This window comes from Nicotiana sylvestris, chromosome 3 (assembly GCF_000393655.2).
Source record: "Nicotiana sylvestris chromosome 3, ASM39365v2, whole genome shotgun sequence".
NCBI lineage: Eukaryota > Viridiplantae > Streptophyta > Magnoliopsida > Solanales > Solanaceae > Nicotiana > Nicotiana sylvestris.
In genome coordinates, this window is record NC_091059.1 from 26,310,261 (window position 1) to 26,330,931 (window position 20,671).

Sequence of the window (20,671 nt, forward strand, 5' to 3'; positions counted from 1 at the left end):
CCCAAAATAGTCCACACACAGCCTAATCACTCCATACATACGACGACCACCGTAGTCGTGTCAAACAACCTAGAAACGTTACGAATAACTATCAGCCCATAACCCTACATATATATGGTGTTTCTCCACACCCTTCCTCCTCCAAAACTCCACAAAATAGTAGTAAAATACGCAGCCCAACAGCAACGCAAAACAGTCCACAAAACAATAACATTACTACCAAGCCTTTCGATATATATTTCACAAGTTCTAGCTTTGATGGCTTAGCCGCAACTTGGATAATCTTAAATAAATATAGAGTAAGAGGTTCCTTACCTTTATACATAAATAACAACTCCAATTTTACCTTAAATTTCCATGAAATATCCCTCCAATGCTGCCACAACAACAAAAAAGCGAAACTAGCGATCAATTAGTGTTTTTCGGCACTAGAATCACTTTAGAAGGCTTGAAATCACCTAGGATTGATATTAAGAACATGAGGGAGTATTTAAAGAACATAAACCCTTTAAAACAACCTCCCACACGAGCTGGAACGACACAAAAATGAGCAACAACAAGAAGAACAAGAGACTTACTAGCGCCACGGAATTCCCGACACTTGATTTGTGTTGTTTGCCCCTTTTTTGGGTCTTGAATCTTGAGAGAACCTTGAGAGGATGTTCCTAGGGTTCTAAGGTCTGAAAATAGTGAGAAGAAATGACTTAAAACGGGTTGGAGGCATCCTATATAGGTCCAAATATCTTAAACCGCCTTAGTGGGCCCCATAGAGAGGTGCTTGGCGCAGTCTCGCGAAAACGCGAATATCTCTCTACTCCGAGATCGTATCGATGAACGGTTTAATGCGTTGGAAACTAGACTCATAGATCTTTAATTTGGTGGGTAGATCACCCCGTAATTCCTTGTAAATTATGAGAAAAGATTAGAAACATTTGACCTAATGTTTAAGTAAAATTATGAACCTAAGTTGCGACAACTTTTGTCGACTTTTGTTTCATAACTCGTTTGACTTCAAGACTTATGATACAGATATTATATGATTAAAATACCTTAATAAATGAACTCTTGAGTGTATTAAGCACCGCTAGATTACTTGAAAATACGAGTTACAACATCCTTGATTCATTTAACTTCTAATACTTGTTAATCACCCTTATACACTCTTGTATCACTTAAGACCAATAGGATTGACTTCTTATCATCTCAAAGATAATTCCTTCTTGGATTTATGTTAACTAATATATGGCATGAACTAACACATGTGGATATGGGTTGTAACACACACCCCCCCCCCCTTCCCTTATTCCCTTTTCCTTTAAAGCATTATAACTCCTTCTTTTCAAAATTAGCCTTTTAATTGCTCTTTCAAACATTGTTTACTTTCAATAATTATGGATTAAAATCCCCTCTTATTTGAGCCTTATTTGCTTATATGTTAATTGCACTCAAATTCACAAAGAACTATCTGGCCGGGAACCATAATAGTGGATCTTGAGGGGTGCCTAACACCTTCCCCTTAGGATAATTTCAAGCCCTTACCCTATCTCTAGTTACCAAACGAACTTAGAAATAAACCTTTTAGGTGTCCTAATGCACCATAAATTATTAGGTGACGACTCTTCAAAAATGCAAAACCCAGTTCCCAAAAGGAGCGAGTTGCCCTACACCCAAAATGTCATTAACCTGATTCTCTCGACGCGAGAAGGGAGAAAAGGGGGTGCGACAGCATGGCGACCCTGCTGGGGATTTTAAGCTTTCATCATTTCATATTGTTTTGTGAATTTGCATCTTTCCCTTTATATGTAGTTACTTGTTTAAATTCCTTTAAGCGTTTAATTTCTTTTACAAGGCAAAACTGAATTATCTTCTTCGTTTCTTTTCTCTATTGTTGTTTTAAATTATAAACTGTTGTATTTACTGTTTCTTAACATGCAACATATTTTTTAATTATTGCATAGTTATGCTCAACATCATATTCCACTCGTGCCAAATAAATTCTATAGCAATGCTTATAATGAGTGGTTGCGCTCATCCTATATTATTACCCCCTAAATCTAGAAAGGCGTATTTACGGTAAAACCAGTCGATCAATGGTGTAGTCGACGGTTCCGTGCCTTTTCCCTTGAGTTGTCCGCTCAAGGGTACCAGTCTAAAACCCCATAGAAACATTATTCTATTTAAACTGTGCATGCATCATGGTCAAACCTAGCCGGGTCAGTTATGTTGTCCGCATTATGACCCTTTAAGATAGCCTTGTCCCAAGTCCATTGGGTTTTGTCGCGCCCCCTTTTTCTCGCGAAATCGGGTTTATGACATTTGGGGGGACAACTCGTTCCCTATTGGGAATTGGGTTTGAATTGGAGAGTCGCCACCTAATGATTAAAGTGCATTAGGATACTAAGAAGGATTTTTTATTTAGAAACCAGAGATTGGGTAAGGGCTAGAAATTATCTCGAGGGGAAGGTGTTAGGCACCCCTCAAGATCCACTAGTGTGGTTCCCGGCCATGCTACAATTGTGACTTTAAATGCTCACATAACGGTTGCAAATAGTTAAAGTTGAAAGAAAATAAAGGGAAAAACTGGAGTTGAAGTAGTTAAAAAAATTGAAAGTAAAAAACAAACAAATAAAGGGGAAGGGGGTCCTTGGTTTACAAACAATATGGATCACATCAATGCAATACTCGGTAATTACTCCTCAGAAGAGGGGTTACACGTGGTATTAGTGCACTGGTCATCATATCCATATCTACCCTTTCCCACCCCGTTAAGGTATTAAAGCGCAGAATGGTTTTGTTACTTATTGCATGCTATTACCCGCCCCAATCCTATCAGTCCCGGAGGCATTTGGGACTACTAGTCCTGAAGGGAATGGAGATTTGGGCTTTTGTGGTTTTAAAAGGATAAAATTCTAAGGCGACAATCAAAAACACATAAAGCAGATATGGGAAAACATATAACAATTAAAGGCTCAAACAGGCCTCCTCAACTTGAAAACAGATTGTTTAGCATGTCTTGCACATACTGGTTATGGTCTGATTAAAACTTAAAAGGGGAAGTAGACTAATTTATTACATATTTCGGATCAGAAGTCCGAATCAGACCTGCCTGCTGGTTGTAATTTAACGAATTCTGATTCAATTAAATGGTTTACCTTATGGCTTGCCTAGGTGAAACCTATAGGCATGATATCTATTAATGCAGAAGAGAAGTATACTGATTTTAAAGAAGAAGACTTGTTGGTTATAGAAAACATAAGTTCTGCAGATATTAAGCATTGCTACTTCTGATTTTAGACTTATAGGCGAAATAGACGATTCAGATTTGGTTGATTGCTCCTATAGGCATGCTTTCTAGGTACTATTGATTTTAAAGCATTCATAGTCGAAATAAAAGTGCAAAAGTCCTGTAGGCATGGTATCTAGAATGTTGTTTGTTATTTAAACCTATAAATATGTTTGCCTAGTGATAGATGCATATGCAGAATTCAGGAAGTCCTATAGACATGTTATCTATATGATATGCAGCGTTTGGGAATGCAGAACCTATAGACATGTTTTCTATATGAAATGCAGAACCTATAAACATGATTTCTATATGAAAATGAAAATGCAGAACCTGCAGACATGGTTTCTATATGAAAATGCAGAACCTATAAACAGGATTTCTATATGAAAATGCAGAACATATAAATAGGATTTCTATATGAAAATGCAGAAGTGAAAGCTGAAAGCAGGACATGATTGCAGAAGTATAATAATTACCTATGAACATGATATCTACCCCTTTTTGCATGCATGATTTACCCTCCCCTTTTACTAAAACCCCATAAGTTATTACAAGATTATTATAGCCCATAATGAATAAGAAAAGTAAAATTACATCAGAAAACTAAAAATTCCAACCAAGGAGAGCCTGATTCAGACTTCTGTCTGAAGCATGAAGTAAACCAACTCCAAAGATCAAATTTCCAAAGCCTTTCTCTTATTTGGGATGTGTCAGAGTTCCCTAAGAGTCTCAAGTGGACTCCGGGCAGTGCTTACACCCAAATATATTACAGAATTGAGTTATAGTACAGTGTGGAAGGGCCAGCCCTCAAATGTCCAAGTTCAGAGGGAACTCAGGGTCCCAAAGCAAGGCTCATAGGGGGCAGAACTTAGAATCTAAGAGAGAGTGTAAGTGCAGGGAGGGGATTCTAGGGGGAAATCCAAGACAGGCTAGTGGTCATACCTAGCAATTGGAGTGCTGGTACACCCCAACCACCCTGTTAGCCACATTGTTTGGGAGTTATGATCCCCTAAGGGATCAAGTCCAGACATGAGCAACAACTTGGATGTTGCCATGTTCTGAACTTCAACTCAAACACATAGAAGGGGACAGGGGTGCAGGGATTCACAGTAGAAACATATGCAAAGAAATTGATATGCTGATTAACATTAAACATAGGCAGTAAAGCAGACAGGGGTGTAGAAGCTGTAAAATAAAAACATTGGGATGAGGCTGAAAACCAAACTAGAACATACCAGTTTCAAGGAAACAAGAAAAGAAAGCAGTAGTCTTTGAAGCCAAAGTGCAAGAAAATAGTCAGAATGCTATGATTAGAGAACTATGATACTTGTGTAGTATAAAAGTGTTGAATTGAGAGTGTGTTGGTGAGAAAGGAGTCGTGCCCTTTTTAAAGTGTAGAAGGCAAGCAGAATAAGGTAGGAGAATAATTTGAAAATCAATTACAAAGATTTCCCTTTAATTAAGGGATTTTGATTTCAAATGGGTAAAGTAATTAAGGAAAGAGATTGATCAAACACTTTTCCAAAGCAGTACAAAAAGGGTAAATACACAGAGATTTATTTAAGGCAAGAGTCTAGTAGCACACGGTTTGTGCAAATAAGGAAAGGAAATCAATTAACAACCAGTAAATCACAATGTCTGAATTTTGGTATGAATGAACCCAATCAGAAAAGGTGAAGAAAGGTGTTACTTTAGGAAAATCAGTAACAATCAGTCAAACCTAAAAAGAAAGATTCTGAATCAATCATAAGTTGGAAAACCTTTTGAAGAAAGAATTCATCACACATATAAAAGCATACAGCCACGCTTAAGCATGAAGAACTATCATGCCAATTAGTAGAAGAGTCTAGCATGAAAGAAAAGTTCAGAGCCATAAACGAAGAAGTTCAAACTCAGTACATAGACTCAGAATGAGTCTGAGAGAGTCAAGGGTTCAAAATAGAACCCTAGTCCAAACACAAGATCAAACCTCGTCAACACCCCCAAATTCTAGGGTTTCCAACTCGAATCAGATACAGAGACGAGAAGGCAAGTAATTGAAACAGGCTCAGAGATCTCTTTCAGAGACTCATGAGAAAACAAACAGATATAATAGCAAGTTCGAAGCAACAGAGTGAAGAAACTAATTCGAAGCATAGTGAGAGTAGAAGGAACATGTTTAAGAAAAACCTTTTAGAAGGGACTTAAACAAGGTTCAGAAGAGAAAAGAGATAGTATAGCATTTAAGGAAACAGTAGAAGAAACATGTTTAAAGGGAACTCAAACAAAGGTCCAGTAAAAGTCAAACAAAGAACTTAAGAACTCAATAGGAAATACATATAGTAGGAGAACACAAAATACCAAAAAAGTATATCAACAAGACATATAGGAGAAACACAGCAGGATGAACATGCGAGCATGGTGTAGAAACATAGTAGAAAAACAAGGCACAGAAGAACATGTATAGTAGAAAAAAAACATAAGAAAGCAGTAGAAATACATGCGTGACAAATACACACAAAGAAAAAGGAAAAGAATAGTCAGAGAAACATTTTGAACTTTTCAGAAACCCTAACTCGGAAAGAAGTAATTTTTTAAAGAAAAATTGGGGAAAACGTCTAAGAACTCAAGTAGAGCACAGATATAGAACAGATTTAAGAAAACAATTAGAGAAAACCTCGAATAGCTAGGGTTTCAGAGGAACCCTAGAGCGAGAAAGGCTTGGAGAAGGTCCAATCTGAGTCGGATAAGTTAGAACCAGGCTCAAAACATCATCGTACGCCGGAGCAAAGCCGGCAAGGGCTATAGAACCTTGGATAAGTAGAGATCTGAACGGACACCTTCGAGGTCAGACCTCGAACCTTCGAATGCCAAGTGTTTGAGAGCAGAGGGAGATGAGTTTAAACCATCCATGGCCTGAGAGGACATGGATTCCGTTGAGATTGAGGTTGAAAATGGTAAAAGACGATTAGGGTTTCAAGAACCTTTGAGAGAGTTTGAGAGAGGGAGGGTATTCATATGTGGCTGATAGAAAGAAAATGAGGTAGGGTTAGGGGTGTGGGCAGATTAAAAAAGGAAAGGGGAAATCGTGGTCGTTGATCAAAATGATCAACGGCCTAGATTAAAAGGGGAGCCGAGCGGGTTGGATAAACGGGTCAGGGGTCGGGTTAAATAGAAATTGGGTTGGTCCGTTTGGGATTCAAAATTGGGTCAATTAGGGGGATTCAATTTGGGCTATAATTGAAATAAAATGGGGTCAGATTTTAAATAGCCAGTTTTCCCTTTTTATTTTATAAAAATAGTAAAAAGACTTTTGAAAATAAATTAAAAGTACTGAGTCAATTAATAATATATAACTATTAAAATAAAATATTAAAACCAATTTCACAATTATAAAATGCTATTAAATCTCAAAATAGTCTAGCATTGCAATTATATGCAATTTAGCTTATAAAATATCAAATAAATTTGTAAAAATGTATAAAAATTACCTTAGCTATATTTTGGTGTAAACATAGGAATAAAATAAATTATTCACCAAAATGATAATTTTGGGAATACTTATTAGTTTTTTTTGTACTGCTAAAATGGACAATAAATTGATAAAAATATCTTTAAAATTAGAAAAAAAAAACTTAAACACTTGAACATACTTATATATGCATATATATGCTATTTTGAAAGTATTTTTCATGTAAAGAATACATAGGAAAAAATTGGGTATCAACAGATGCCCCTCTTTTCCCGGGAAGGATGAAAGAGTTGTCGGGTAAAGATATGATGGCCAATTTGACCGAACGAAACGGCTTGAAGGATTTGACCATGATTTGGTTCCTAAGCTGCCTACATATCCCTGGTCTTATAGGAATCAGGCCATATGTAGTTCAGGATCCGTCGGCGGAATATGCCGATGGAGATTTTCCAAGAACGGACGCGATATTTAGGTTAGGAAGGATGGTTAAAGCCTAATAGGGTTGCGGGAACTAGAGCGGGATTGCTCCTACTGAGACGGTCGTTGCTAGCTGGTTTACCTGCAAATAAGCAATACAAGCATATATTGTGCATAAATTTAAACATGATGCAAGTTCCCGTCGGACCATGAATGTTGTCTTTGGACGGTTAGGATGACGTCCTCAGACCATGACGTCCTGGGCCATGAAGCGTATAATAAAGGATTTGCACATTATGAAATGGCGTTCTCGGGCTATAAAAATGGTGCCTCCTAACAATGACGCCTTTGAATAATGATATGCAAAAGATAAATGGATCCTCAGGCCATGGCATGGCGTCTCGGGCTATGAAAATGGTGCCTCCAAACAATGACGCCTTCGGATAGGGTGGCGATATTTCAGCCCATGAGATGCAAAAGGTGGTGATCTTTCAGCCCATGAAATGCAATAAGCGACGATCTTTCAGCCGATGCAAAACGTAAAATAAAAGGTGGCGACCTTTCAGCCATGCAAGAAGTAAATGAAGTAGAGATCTTTCAGCCATGCAAGAAGTAAATGAGGTGGCGATCTTTCAACCATGCAAGGAGTAAATGAGGTGGCGATCTTTCAGCCATGCAAGGAGTGAATGAGGTGGCGATCTTTCAGCCATGCAAGGAGTAAATGATGTGGCGATCTTTCAGCCATGCAAGGAGTAAATGAGGTGGCGATCTTTCAGTCATGCAAGGAGTAAATAAGGTGGCGATATTTCAGCCATGCAAAGAGTAAATGAGGTGGCGATCTTTTAGCCATGCAGATGTAAACAAAGTGGCGATATTTCAGCCATGCAGATGGAGGTAGAGCTTAACCTCGGAAGGCAGAATAGTAGCCTTATGCAATGCATAGAAATGCAGATGGAGGTAGAGCTTAACCTCTAAAGGCAGAATAGTAGCCTTATGCAAAGTAGAGAAATGCAGATGGAGGTAGAGATTAACCTCGGAAGGCAAAAATGGTAGTCTTATGCAATGCGAGAGATAAAACGCGAGTAATAATAAAACTTCTTAGCTGATAGCTGATTGCGGTATTGTAGTTGCTGGGGACATTGTGTACGAATTGCAACTGTAGATAGGTGATGGTTCTGAGAGTTGTATTCCCGAGAGGTATGAGTGTATGAATGTATTCGATGATTTTGCGACTTGGGTACCTGCATCCAAAGAAAAATTGTGAGTTTTGTAAAAAAAGGGGGGGAAGGTTAGTTCGTCTCCCCGTTGACTTTGCTCTGCTCGGACCTGGTGATATTGTGCGCATCGTTGGGGTAGCGTCGCTAAACAAAGCAATTTTTGTAGCAGACATGCATGATTTAGTAAAAAATGGTGCAAATACATAACTAATAATAGCTTTCTTTAGATGAACCAACGACTGCGACGTTGTCCAAAACATTGCAACCTCTCTCGTTACAGAATTTTGAGGGTCCTCCTCAAAATTCTGCCCCAATTTACTGGGCTGCTGCTTCTGACGGCTGCTAACAATAAATAGCTGCAATCAACTTCAGAATTTTGAGGGTCCTCCTCAAAATTCTGCCCCAGTTTCCAATAGCGAGGGGAATGAGAATTTTATTGAATTGTGACCGAACCCATAGGGTTGCCTACGTATCCCCTCTTAAACGGGAATCAGGTCAGGCGTAGTTCAAATTATATCATAAAGGGAAGCATAAAGGTTACACATAGTATCGTTTGACTGCATCTGAATTGATCGGCTTTGGCCAAACTTCTCCGTCCATTTCTGCATTTATGAGGGCTCCTCCTGATAGAACCCGGTGAACCATGTACGGACCCTACCAGTTGGGAGAGAATTTCCCTTTGGCCTCATCTTGATGCGGAAAAATCTTCTTTAACACCAGCTGCCCTGGTGGGAACTCTCTGTCTCGGCTTGACTCTTTTGTTGAAGGCTCTGGACATTCTGTTCTGATAAAGCTGACCGTGGCAAACTGCATTCATTCTTTTTTCGTCTATAAGAGCTAGCTTCTCATAACGACTTTTCACCCATTCCGCATCGTCGAGTTCTGCTTCCTGTATGATCCTTAAGGAAGGAATTTCTACCTCGGTAGGAATGACTGCTTCTGTACCATAAACCAACATATAAGGAGTTGCTCCTGTTGATGTGCGGTACCCCAATAAAGCAAATGATAACTTCTCATGCCACTACTGATGCTTCTCTATCATTTTCCTTAGTATCTTCTTGATATTCTTATTGGCGGCTTCTACGGCTCCATTCATCTAAGGTCTGTAGGCTGTAGAATTCTTGTGTTTGATCTTGAAAGTTTCACACATGGATTTCATCAAGTCACTGTTGAGATTGGAATCATTATCAGTAATGATTGACTCCGGAATTCTGAACCGACAAACAAGCACGGACAAAATCTGCCACAACTTTCTTAGTCATTGCTTTGTATGATGCTGCTTCAACCCATTTGGTGAAATAATCAATTGCCACTAGAATGAACCTGTGCCCGTTTGATGCGGCAGGTTCGATTGGTCTGATAATATCCATTCCCCAAGCGGCAAACGGCCATGGCGAGCTTGTTGCATTAAGCTCATTTGAAGGCACCTTTATCATGTTTGCATGTATCTGACAGCGATGGCACTTTCGGACATACTGGATGCAGTCTGTTTCCATAGTCATCCAAAAATAACCAGCCCAGAGTATCTTCTTGGCTAAGACAAAACCGTTCATATGTGGCCCGCAGGTCCCAACATGGATTTCTTCTAGTATCCTGGATGCTTCCTTTGCATTGACACACTTTAATAACCCCAAATCAGGAGTCCTCCTATACAGGATTCTCCTGCTGTGAAAGACATTGTTATATAACCTCCGAAGTGTGTGCTTCTGAGTGTGATTTGCGAGCTCTAGGTATTCTCCTTTTTCCAAGTATTCTTTGATATCATGAAATCACGATTTTCCATCTACTTCTTCTTCCACATGAGCACAGTAAGCTGGCTGATCATGGACCTTTACCGGAATGGGATCAATGAAATTCTTATCTGAATGCTGAATCATAGATGATAGGGTAGCCAATACATCGGCAAACTCATTCTGGACTCTGGGGACATGCTGGAACTCTGTCTTTGTGAACCTTTTCCTCAACTCCTGTACATAATGCAGATAAGGGAGTATCTTGGAGTTCTTGGTTGCCCACTCTTCTCGGACCTGATGTATAAGCAAGTCAGAATCCCCGATTACTAGCAACTCTTGAATGTTCATGTCAATGGCCATCTTGAGTCCCAAAATGCAGGCTTCGTACTCGGCCATGTTGTTGGTGCACGGGAATCTGAGCTTGGCAGGCACCGGATAACGTTGACTGATTTCTGATACTAGAACTGCTCCTATGCCAACTCCTTTGAAATTTGCTGCTCTATCGAAAAACATTCTCCAACTGTCATAGGTTTCTGCAATATCTTCTCCTATGAATGATACCTCTTCGTCAGGAAAATACATCTTTAGGGGTTTGTATTCTCCGTCCACGGGATTTTCAGCAAGGTGATCCGCCAATGCTTGTCCTTTGATTGCCTTTTGAGTTACGTAGACAATGTCGAATTCACTCAGCAGGATTTGCCACTTGGCTAGCTTGCCAGTGGGCATGGGATTCTGAAAGATGTACTTCAATGGATCCATCCTTGATATGAGATATGTGGTATAGGCACATAAATAGTGCCTCAACTTCTGAGCTACCCAAATCAGATCACAACAGGTGCGTTCTAACAGAGAATATCGGGCCTCATACAGGGTGAACTTCTTGCTGAGATAGTAAATGGCTTGCTCCTTCCTCCCTGTTTCATCATGTTGTCCCAAAACACAACCGAACGCTCCATCTAATACTGCAAGGTAGAGTAATAGGGGTCTACCCGGCTCGGGCGGGACCTAAACTAGCGGCGTCGACAGGTACTCCTTAATTCTGTCGAAGGCTTTCTGACAATCATCAGTCCATTTGGTAGCGGCGTCCTTCTTCAACATCTTAAAGATCGGCTCACAGATGACAGTAGATTGTGCTATGAACTGGCTGATGTAGTTAAGTCTTCCCAAGAAGATCATAACGTCCTTCTCGTTCTTTGGCGGTGGAAATTCTTGAATAGCTTTGATCTTTGATGGATCCAGCTCTATCCCTTGGCGACTTACAATGAACCCAAGTAGTTTTCCGGTAGGAAATCCAAATGCACATTTTGCAGGATTCAGCTTCAAGTTGTACCTTCTCAGTCTGTTGAAGAACTTCATCAAATCTTCCATATGATTAGTGGCTTTCTTGAACTTGATGATAACATCATCTACATATACTTCAATCTCCTTGTGTATCATATCATGGAAAATGGTAGTCGTGGCCCTCATGTAGGTGGCCCCAGCATTCTTTAACCCCAAACAGCATCATCTTGTAACAATACATCCCCCACGGCGTAATAAAAGTCATTTTCTCAGCGTCCTCTTGATGGTACCTAGCAAAACAATCAACAAATGACTACAGCTCATGCTTGGCGCAGTTGTCAATCAGGATGTGTATGTTTAGAAAGGGGAAGTCGTCTTTTGGACTAGCCCGGTTGAGATACCAGTAGTCGACACAGACTCTGACCTTCCCATCTTTCTTCGGTATCGGCACAATGTTGGCTAACCACGTCGGATATTCTACTACCCTAAGAACCTTAGCTTTGACTTGCTTAGTGACTTTTTCCTTGATTTTCAAACTCATGTTGGGCTTGAACTTTCTGAGCTTCTGTTTTACCGGTGGGCATGTCGGATCAGTCAGCAGTTTGTGTGCCACAATAGACGTACTCAAACCAGTCATGTCGTCATATGACCAGGCGAATATGTCCTCATATTCCTTCAGAAATTCTGTGTACTCTTCATTTTCTGACGGGGACAGATGAACACTGATGCGAGTTTCTTTGACATTTTCTGCATCTCCCAAGTTAACAACCTCAGTCTCGTCCAAGTTGGACTTAGGTTTATTCTCAAAATTCTCAAATTCTTTAACAACCTCTTCTGGTATATCATCTTCCTCTGAGTCTATGTCCATTTGTTGCGTTGTTTCGTTGCATGTCACAGTCGTCGATTCATCAAGATAAGTAATAGTAATGTTGCGTAAATAAAGTAAATGAGAGAAAGTAATAAGAGTAAGATTATAAAAAACTGAAGTGCTTTGATAAATTTCATAACGTTTTGAACATTGGAGCTTTTATTTCGAAATTAAAAATATGGAAAGAAAGTCAACTAGCGAAAATAAATACATGGTGCTTTGTTCAGCCTTGCTACCCCGTAGCTTTTCGGGCACTGGTGGTTCTGATGGTCTAGTTGTTGAGGCATGCTCCTCGGCTTACCGCCTGTATGTAAGGGCCTTCCTCCCCCTCCTACTCGAAAATAATGCAACAATCCATATTATCATATCCCAGGAATAAATTCCTCACTACTGCCAGTGCTTCCTCTTTTCCATCCCATAGATAACATCGGCCGACTGGAAGGTCTGCTCCAAATATGGTATCGGCTGCTCTAGTGGATAGTAAGGATCGCGCCATGGTGGTGACCAGTGGTTGAATTCCTCCCAAGTGTACTTATATCCCAGGTCGAAGGTGGTACCATGTTTCTTCAGCTTGATGGGCTTAGCGATCCCTTGGAGATTCTTGCCAAGTCCCTTGCCCAGTTCATATTCGCACCAATTCAATATGCTTTCGATTTTGTTGTCCCACCACTTATCCTTATCAATGGCATTGACTCGCTCGATGTGATGATATGTCTCCCCACCTATCTTCCTTCTTACTCCGATTGCCGGGATGGTTTGGCGACTGTATATGGGATTGCTACCGTCGCCGTGAATGATCACCTCTTGGTGATTCCACTCAAACTTCACTACCTGATGTAGTGTTGATACTACAGCCCCATCGGCATGAATCCACGGCCGTCCCAATAGCAGGTTGTAAGAGGACGGCACGTCTATTACTTGAAAGTCAACATCAAACCAAGTAGGCCCTATCTGCAAACACAAGCTAATTTCCCCAATGGTGGATCTTTGAGAACCATCAAAAGCCTTGACGTTGATGGCCCCATACTTGATCTCATGCAGACTCTTTCCCAATGTCCTAAGTGTTACCAACGGACAAATATTGAGGTTGGACCCTTCATCGATCAAGACCCAGGTGATAAAATAATCCTCGCATTGCACGGTGATGTGTAATGCCTTGTTGTGGCTCAACCCTTCTGGTGGCAGCTCATCTTCATGAAAAGTGATTTTGTGACTTTCCAATACCTTCCCTACCATGTTTGCCATTTCTCCTCCGGTGATATTGCTTGGTACATATGCCTCACTCAGTACTTTTAATAAGGCATTCTTATGTGCATCGGAACTTTGCAGCAAAGCTAGGATAGAAATCTGTGTTGGTATTTTGTTTAGCTGATCAATGACTGAATACTCCTTAGCTTGTATCTTCCTCTAGAGGTCATCGGGCCCAGTTTCAGTGATGGTTGGCCGTCCAGAGGCCTGCTTGCTTGATTCAACCAAATGTTCTGGGGTATAGACCCTGCCGGTTCTTGTCATACCCTGTGCCACAACTGCTTCTCCGGACTTGGCTTTCCTTTTCCTTCTTGCCTTGGATGTGTAGTCCCATGGTATGGCTTTCGTGTGGAATGAGGTTATGGTCGTCATTGCTACCGGAATGGGCACCCTTGCTTTGGAAGGTAATACAGCAACCTCAAATGGTACAGGTGCCTTTGGGGACCCAAACTTGACCTCAATCGGTACTGGCATCTTTGCAGAAGAAGGCGCTTGAAACTCAAGTGGTATGGACCTGTTCACCTCGGCGACTTTAGAAGGTTGAATTTGGACTACAATTGGATTAAGGGTGACTGTTGGTTTCTTATGATCGTCACCTTCTACTATCAAACCGATTGATCCCTTGGGATCCCAATCATCCTCTATTTCAATCATGTGAACACCTCCACCTTTGTGGTCTGGTAAAGGGTTGTTGTGGACATTTGGAGCAGGCTTCTTTGCCACGATGATTTTGTTGTCAATCAAAGTCTGGATCTTATCTTTCAGAGAGCGGCACTCATCAATGGTATGCCCTTTCATGCCAGAATGGTATGCACAGGTTTTGTTTGGCTTGACCCATTGAGAGGGGTTTTCAAGGGTTATAGCAGGGATAGGGGTGACATACCCAGCAGCTTTGAGCCTTTCATATAGCTGGTCAATTGGTTCAGCGATGGCGGTATACTATTTGGGAGGTCTGCGATCGAAATTTGGTCGGGGTCTACGAAAGTTTTGGCAAGGGGGAGGTGATTGATATTGGGATGGTTGGGTATTGTAGGCTTGGTAGACGTGTGCTGGTTAGGAATATCTGGGTGAAGCAGGTTGGTATGTAGGAGGTGATTGATAAGTAGGCGGTGGAGTTTGGTAGGAAGGTGAGGGTGCTTGGTAATTTGGAGTGGGCTGATATGTAAGTGGAGGCATTGGGTAGGTTTGGTATTTGACAGGTGATTTGGTTCTCTGTGCAACCATTACGGCACTTACGTCCGTTTTCTTGGATGTACCACCAGACTGTAGAGCCTTGTTTCTAGCTTGCAAGGCTTCCAGATTTGTAACCATACCGCTTTTGATACCTTCCTCGATCTTTTCTCCTAGTTTGATGATGTCAGAAAACTTATAATTCTCGATCAGCATCAGCCTTTCATAGTATTGCAGATCCTGAGCCCGGACGAAAAACTTGTTCATATGTTCTTCCTCTAAAGCAGGTTGGACCTTAGCAGCCTCTGATCTCCAGCGATTGGCATACTCGTGGAATGTTTTTGTGGGTTTCTTCTTCAAATTCTGAATATAAAACACATCCGGTGCATTCTCCGTATTGAACCTGAATCTATCCATGAATTTGGATGCCATACTCACCCAGTTCGACCACTTCTTTGGGTATTGGCTAATATATCAAGACAGAGCATCTCCCTTCAGGATCCTCACAAAAAGCTTCATTCAAATCCTTTCGTCCTTTCCTACCCCGACCAGCTTGTCGCAGTATGTCCTCAAATGAACTCTGGGATCCCCTGTGCCATCAGACACATCGAACTTGGGAGGTTTGTACCTCTCAGGCAGTTCGACATCTAGTTGTATGCAAAGGTCCTCATAGTTCTCCTAATGCACCCTAATCATTAGGTGGCGACTTTTCAAATTCAAACCCAATTCCCAAAGGGAAAGAGTTGTCCTTCCAAATGTCACAAACCCAATTTCGTGAGGAAAAAGGGGGCGTGACAAATGGGAAGTATTCTCAAACTATTCAAATGCTCCCAATGGGATAATATGGATACTGTGGAAGGCTTAGCAAGTAGATGATAACATAATTCAAGTTGGAACTCAATTGGTGCACTGTGAGATCAAGGATAGGAATTCAACTTTTAAATGTTGGCTTACTTTTGTATATGGTTATAATACTGTTGTAGAGAGATAGGAAATATGGAGTCAAATTATATAGATAAATAGCACTATAGTGGAGGCCTGGTTGATCCTGGGAGACTTCAATACTATGTTATATGTTAATGACGGAATTAATGGTAATCCAGTTCACCAGAGTGAAGTGGTTGATTTTCAAACTTGTGTTGATGATACTGGTTTGGGATTGTTGAACAGAAAAGGATGTTAGTGGTCTTAGTGCAACAAAAGAGAGGGTATTGATAGAATATACAGTAATATTGATTGGGCACTGGAAAACTCTTACTAGTTCATGCAGTATGGCTATATAGAGGCAGTATATGAGAACTATGGGGTCTTGGATCATTCACCCATAGTATTATGTATTGAGATTATTAGAAACCACTTACCAAAACCGTTTAAGCTTCTTAATGTGCTATTGTAGGAAGAGGAATTCAACAAGCTAGTACAAGAGGTGTGGGATCAAAATATAACTGGATACACTATGCATTCAGTTTGGCAAAAGCTACAGAGACTGGGGAGCAGGGCAAAAGGAATGAATAGAGTCTATAATTCAGTAGACAAAAAGGTTGAAATGCTTAAAGATCAGCTGCAGGAAATTTAGAAGAGGATAGATAATGATCTATTCAACAATAACTTGATTTTGGAGGAGAAAGAACTACTGATGCAAGTAGAAAAGTGGTAAGGTATACAAGAGAAAGTCTACCGGCAGAAGTCTAGGGCAATTTGGATTGCAGCAGGTGACTCAAACACAAAGTTTTTTCATGGAAATTTGAAGGCAAGGCAAGCTAGAAACAAAATCTCTACTATCTGTAATGAGCTTGGACAAAAACTAACTGATCCTTTATTAGTTGAGCAAGAGTTCGCATCTTTCTTTGAAGGTCTTCTAGAAACAAGGGCTTCTGAATTGCCCTGCCTTAATGTAAACATAGCTTGGAATGGTCCTTGCTTGAATAGAGAGTAGCAATTGAACATAATCAAGAGTGTATCTGATACTAAGATCCTACAAGGGCTTAAGGAATTACCAAGTGACAAAGCACCTGGCATTGATGGATTTCCAGTATAATTCTTCAAGAAATATTGGAATATAGTTGGAGAAGAGGTGATAAAGGCAGTCAAGGAGTTCTTTGAATCAGGAAAGCTACTGAAGAATGTATGCAGTGCAACTATTACATTACTGCCAAAAGTGGCTAGTGCTTCTTTTGTCAAAGAATTCCGGCCTATAGCATGCTGCACCACCATCTATAAACTCATTGCCAGAATTCTCACTTCAAGACTAAAAATAGTGGTGGACTTCATTGTTGGACCAGCTCAGTCAACATTAAGAAGTATTCTAGACAATATTATCCTTGCTCATGAATTGGTGAAAGGGTATAACAAAAAAGGGATCTTACCTAGATGTATTATCAAAGTGGATATAAGAAAGGCCTATGATTCTGTTGAATGGTCATTCTTACAAATGGTACTGATGGAGTATGGGATACCTACTAAGATAGTGCAATGGATTATGGAATGTGTAACTAATGCAAACTATTCTTTATTGATTAATGGTGGCCTCACAAAATGATTCCAAGCAAAGAAGGGATTGAGACAAGGGGATCATATGTCCCCGTACTTATTTGTCCTAGTGATGGAGTATTTGAGCAGAACTTTGAAGACTCTCAAGGACATTCCTGATTTCAATTTTCATCCAAGATGTGCCAAAATGAATCTCACTCATATCTGTTTTGCAGATGATCTGATCATGTGTTGCAGGGCTCACAAGATCTCTATTCAACTACTACTAGACAAGTTCAACCATTTCTCAAAAGTGACAGGGCTCATGGCTAATTTAGATAAAAGCTTTATCTATATAGTTGGAGTTACCCAGGGGTTTAAAGAAATGATATGCTCTGACTATCAATTCAAACTGGAATCCTTGCCATTCAAGTACTTGGGAGTTCCTTTATCCTCAAGGAGCTATCTATTCATCAATGTATGCCATTAGTGGGGAAGATTACAAACAGAATAAAGTGCTGGAAATCAAAACTCCTATCATACAGTGGCAGATTACAACTGATAAGAAGTGTTTTATTTGAAATGCAGACCTACTGGGGGCAGTTTTTTTTGATACCTAAGAAGATTATACAGCTAGTAAACTCCATCTGTAGAATTTTTCTGTGGACATGAAGTTAAAGTCCTTCAAAAAGATCTTTGATTTTCTGGGACAAAATATGCATGCTTGTATCAGCTGGAGGTTTAAATGTTATAAACTTTGAATGGTGGAACAAGGCAGCACTGTGTAAGCTAATGTGGCCAGTACATTCAAAGAAGGATGCTCTCTGTATCAAATGCATACACTCAATGTATATAAAGAAGAAGGATTTCAATATTATACAGACTCCTAACTAAGCTTGCTGGCTGGTAAGGAAGGTATTTGATATTAGAGACTGGTACAAAAACATTGAATTCTTTGCAAACATTAACAAGTTTTGCAGAAGGGGACAGTTCAGTATTCAGAAGATGTACACTCTATCAAGACCTCAGTATCCAAAGTTTGGGTGGAAAGCCTTACTACTGGGTACAAGTATCCCTAGACACAACTTTATACTATAGCTAGCTCTAAATCACAGACTTACTACTGTGGATAGACTAGTAGCATGGGGCATACAGGTTAACCTTGGATGTGTTTTATGTAAGAAAGGAAAAAATGAAACTATGGCTCACTTGTACTTTGAGTGTCCGTACTCAAGGAGCATATGGGACACTCTACTTAACTGGATAGGAGAGAAGCATCAGATTGGTTCATGGGAAGAGGAAGTCAAATGGCTGAGTGCAAAAATAAAAAACAGTCGAGCTTATGGAAGTATTCTTGCATTGTTGTTTGCAGCACTAATATACCATATTTGGATAGAAAGGAACATGCACAGATTCCCGGGAAAGGAGATTGATATGAAGAAGAAGTTACGAGACATTGTCCTTCAATTACATATCAAAGGACAACAGAAGGCAAAATGGAAGAAGTACTTAGAAAGAGTGAATAGTTTTCCTCTATGAAGTCTAGTCTAGTAGAGGAACTATTTAGTTTGTAAATGTTTATTTTTTATAGTATTTTGATGTTATCTTGAGTCTAACTCTTCAGTCCAAAAGAGTTAGAGGTGCTGTAAATATCATTTCTGGTTAAATAAAACAAAATTGATATTTGGCCCCAAAAAAAAATGAGTGCACCTTCAACCCAAAGGATAGGGTTCAATTCCTACTTTATCCCGTACAATTTATTAATCATGCTTTTTTTCTTTATTGTTTCCTTTTCTTTCTTGGTTCTACCTAAAGTTATTCTTTAAAAAAGCTTACACTAATAACGCAAAATCATGTATACATAAAACGATTTACATAATAGGATGGATGAGGAATTTTTTAATAATCTGTAGCTTGCTATATATACAACAATAACAACAACAACAACAACAACAATAACAACAACCCAGTATAATCTCACTTAGTAGGGTCTGGGGAGGGTAGTGTGTACGCAGACCTTACCCCTACCCTGGGGTAGAGAGACTGTTTCCAAATAGACCCCCGACATCCTTCCCTCCAAGAACTTCCCACCTTGTTCTTGGGGAGACTCGAACTCACAAAAAGTAAGTAATGATTATATTATTGATAGTTTTCAAAGTATAAAAATTTGTCGAGAAAAAATAATGCTAATAATATTAATTGGAGTTTGCTCGTCAAGTTGGATAATTATAAAAAAAAAAATTATATTGTCAAGTTATATATTTATAAAGATATTAGTGCACCTACGCTCTTACAATCCTGGATATGGCTCTGATTCATCATTCCCTCGTGCTAACGCATGAGAGAAGAAGATAATTGAATGTAAAAAAAAAATTGCACAGAAGGATTATGCAAGAGAAATCTTAGTAATGGAATTCATATAGAGGCCATGAATCTCGGATTATTTGTTCTTATAGGACAAGTACCTCAAGTATCTGAAAAGTTAGAAAGTCGATTATGATTAGAAGTCCATGTAAATTCCTATTCTATCCTGCATAATATAATGGTTGAACAAATATTTTATGGGCATAAAAGTCGATTAATATTTTAAGAATATATTAATCGTTCATTATTTAGCGTAAAATATTCGTATTTTTTATAATTAATATAGATATAAATATAGAAGTTGGATATTTTTGAACTACATTTTAGTAAAATAATGTTTTAACTAATTTTTTCTTTGGATATTACAAAAAAGAAACGTCGGAGTATTATAGCAAAAACTGATCTTAAATAAAGATAAGAAAATCACTTTTTGGACAAAATTGATAAGAAATTAAAACCGATGGCGTTATGAGGAGCATAATTGTTGAGGATATGTATGACTTTTGGAGCTATTTCTGCTATTGAAATTGAGGAAGGAGTAATAAATGGCAGAAAGTATGACAAAATGATTTAGGTTTGTTTCTTCTAATTATTCGGAATTAGGTTTGTACTTTGTCCAATGTTATTGCCCAAGTCAAATTAGTATTGCATAACGGCTAATATTACACAGTTTCATCTTTTAGGATAATATCCTTCTAAAATTAATTTAACTTTTAAAAAATATAAAAATCAATTAATATTTCGAGGATATTTTCATCGTTAGTGTTTACAATATACAAATTCAGCTATTATTTTGAAGAGTAGCTATTGTGTAGAAATCCTTCTTATTTATTATGAAAAAAATGATATTATATAGTCCATTTCAAAATAATAATCGAAAAATATATTATTTATATATTAATAAAAATATATAATTTTATACACTTTTATAACTGAATAATGAATATCAATAATTTTAGTCGTGGGCTAAATATGATAAAAATCCCTTTATTATTTATGAGGAGCATAATTGTTGAGGATATGTATGACTTTGGGAGCTATTTCTGCTATTGAAATTGAGGAAGGAGTAATAAATGGCAGAAAGTATGACAAAATGATTTAGGTTTGTTTCTTCTAATTATTCGGAATTAGGTTTGTACTTTGTCCAATGGTATTGCCCAAGTCAAA

At 39.1% G+C, this 20,671-nt stretch overlaps 1 protein-coding gene across 1 annotated transcript; it reads right to left on the reverse strand.

Moving 5' to 3' along the window:
- Window positions 1-11,109: 11,109 nt before the first annotated feature.
- Window positions 11,110-15,103, reverse strand: LOC138887160 (uncharacterized). Its single transcript, XM_070168876.1, has 5 exons — window positions 14,738-15,103; window positions 13,768-14,410; window positions 12,811-13,347; window positions 11,960-12,132; window positions 11,110-11,421 (listed from the first exon to the last, which is right to left on the reverse strand). The coding sequence occupies exons 1-5, from the start codon at window positions 15,101-15,103 to the stop codon at window positions 11,110-11,112; spliced, it is 2,031 nt and encodes a 676-aa protein (XP_070024977.1).
- Window positions 15,104-20,671: the final 5,568 nt, after the last annotated feature.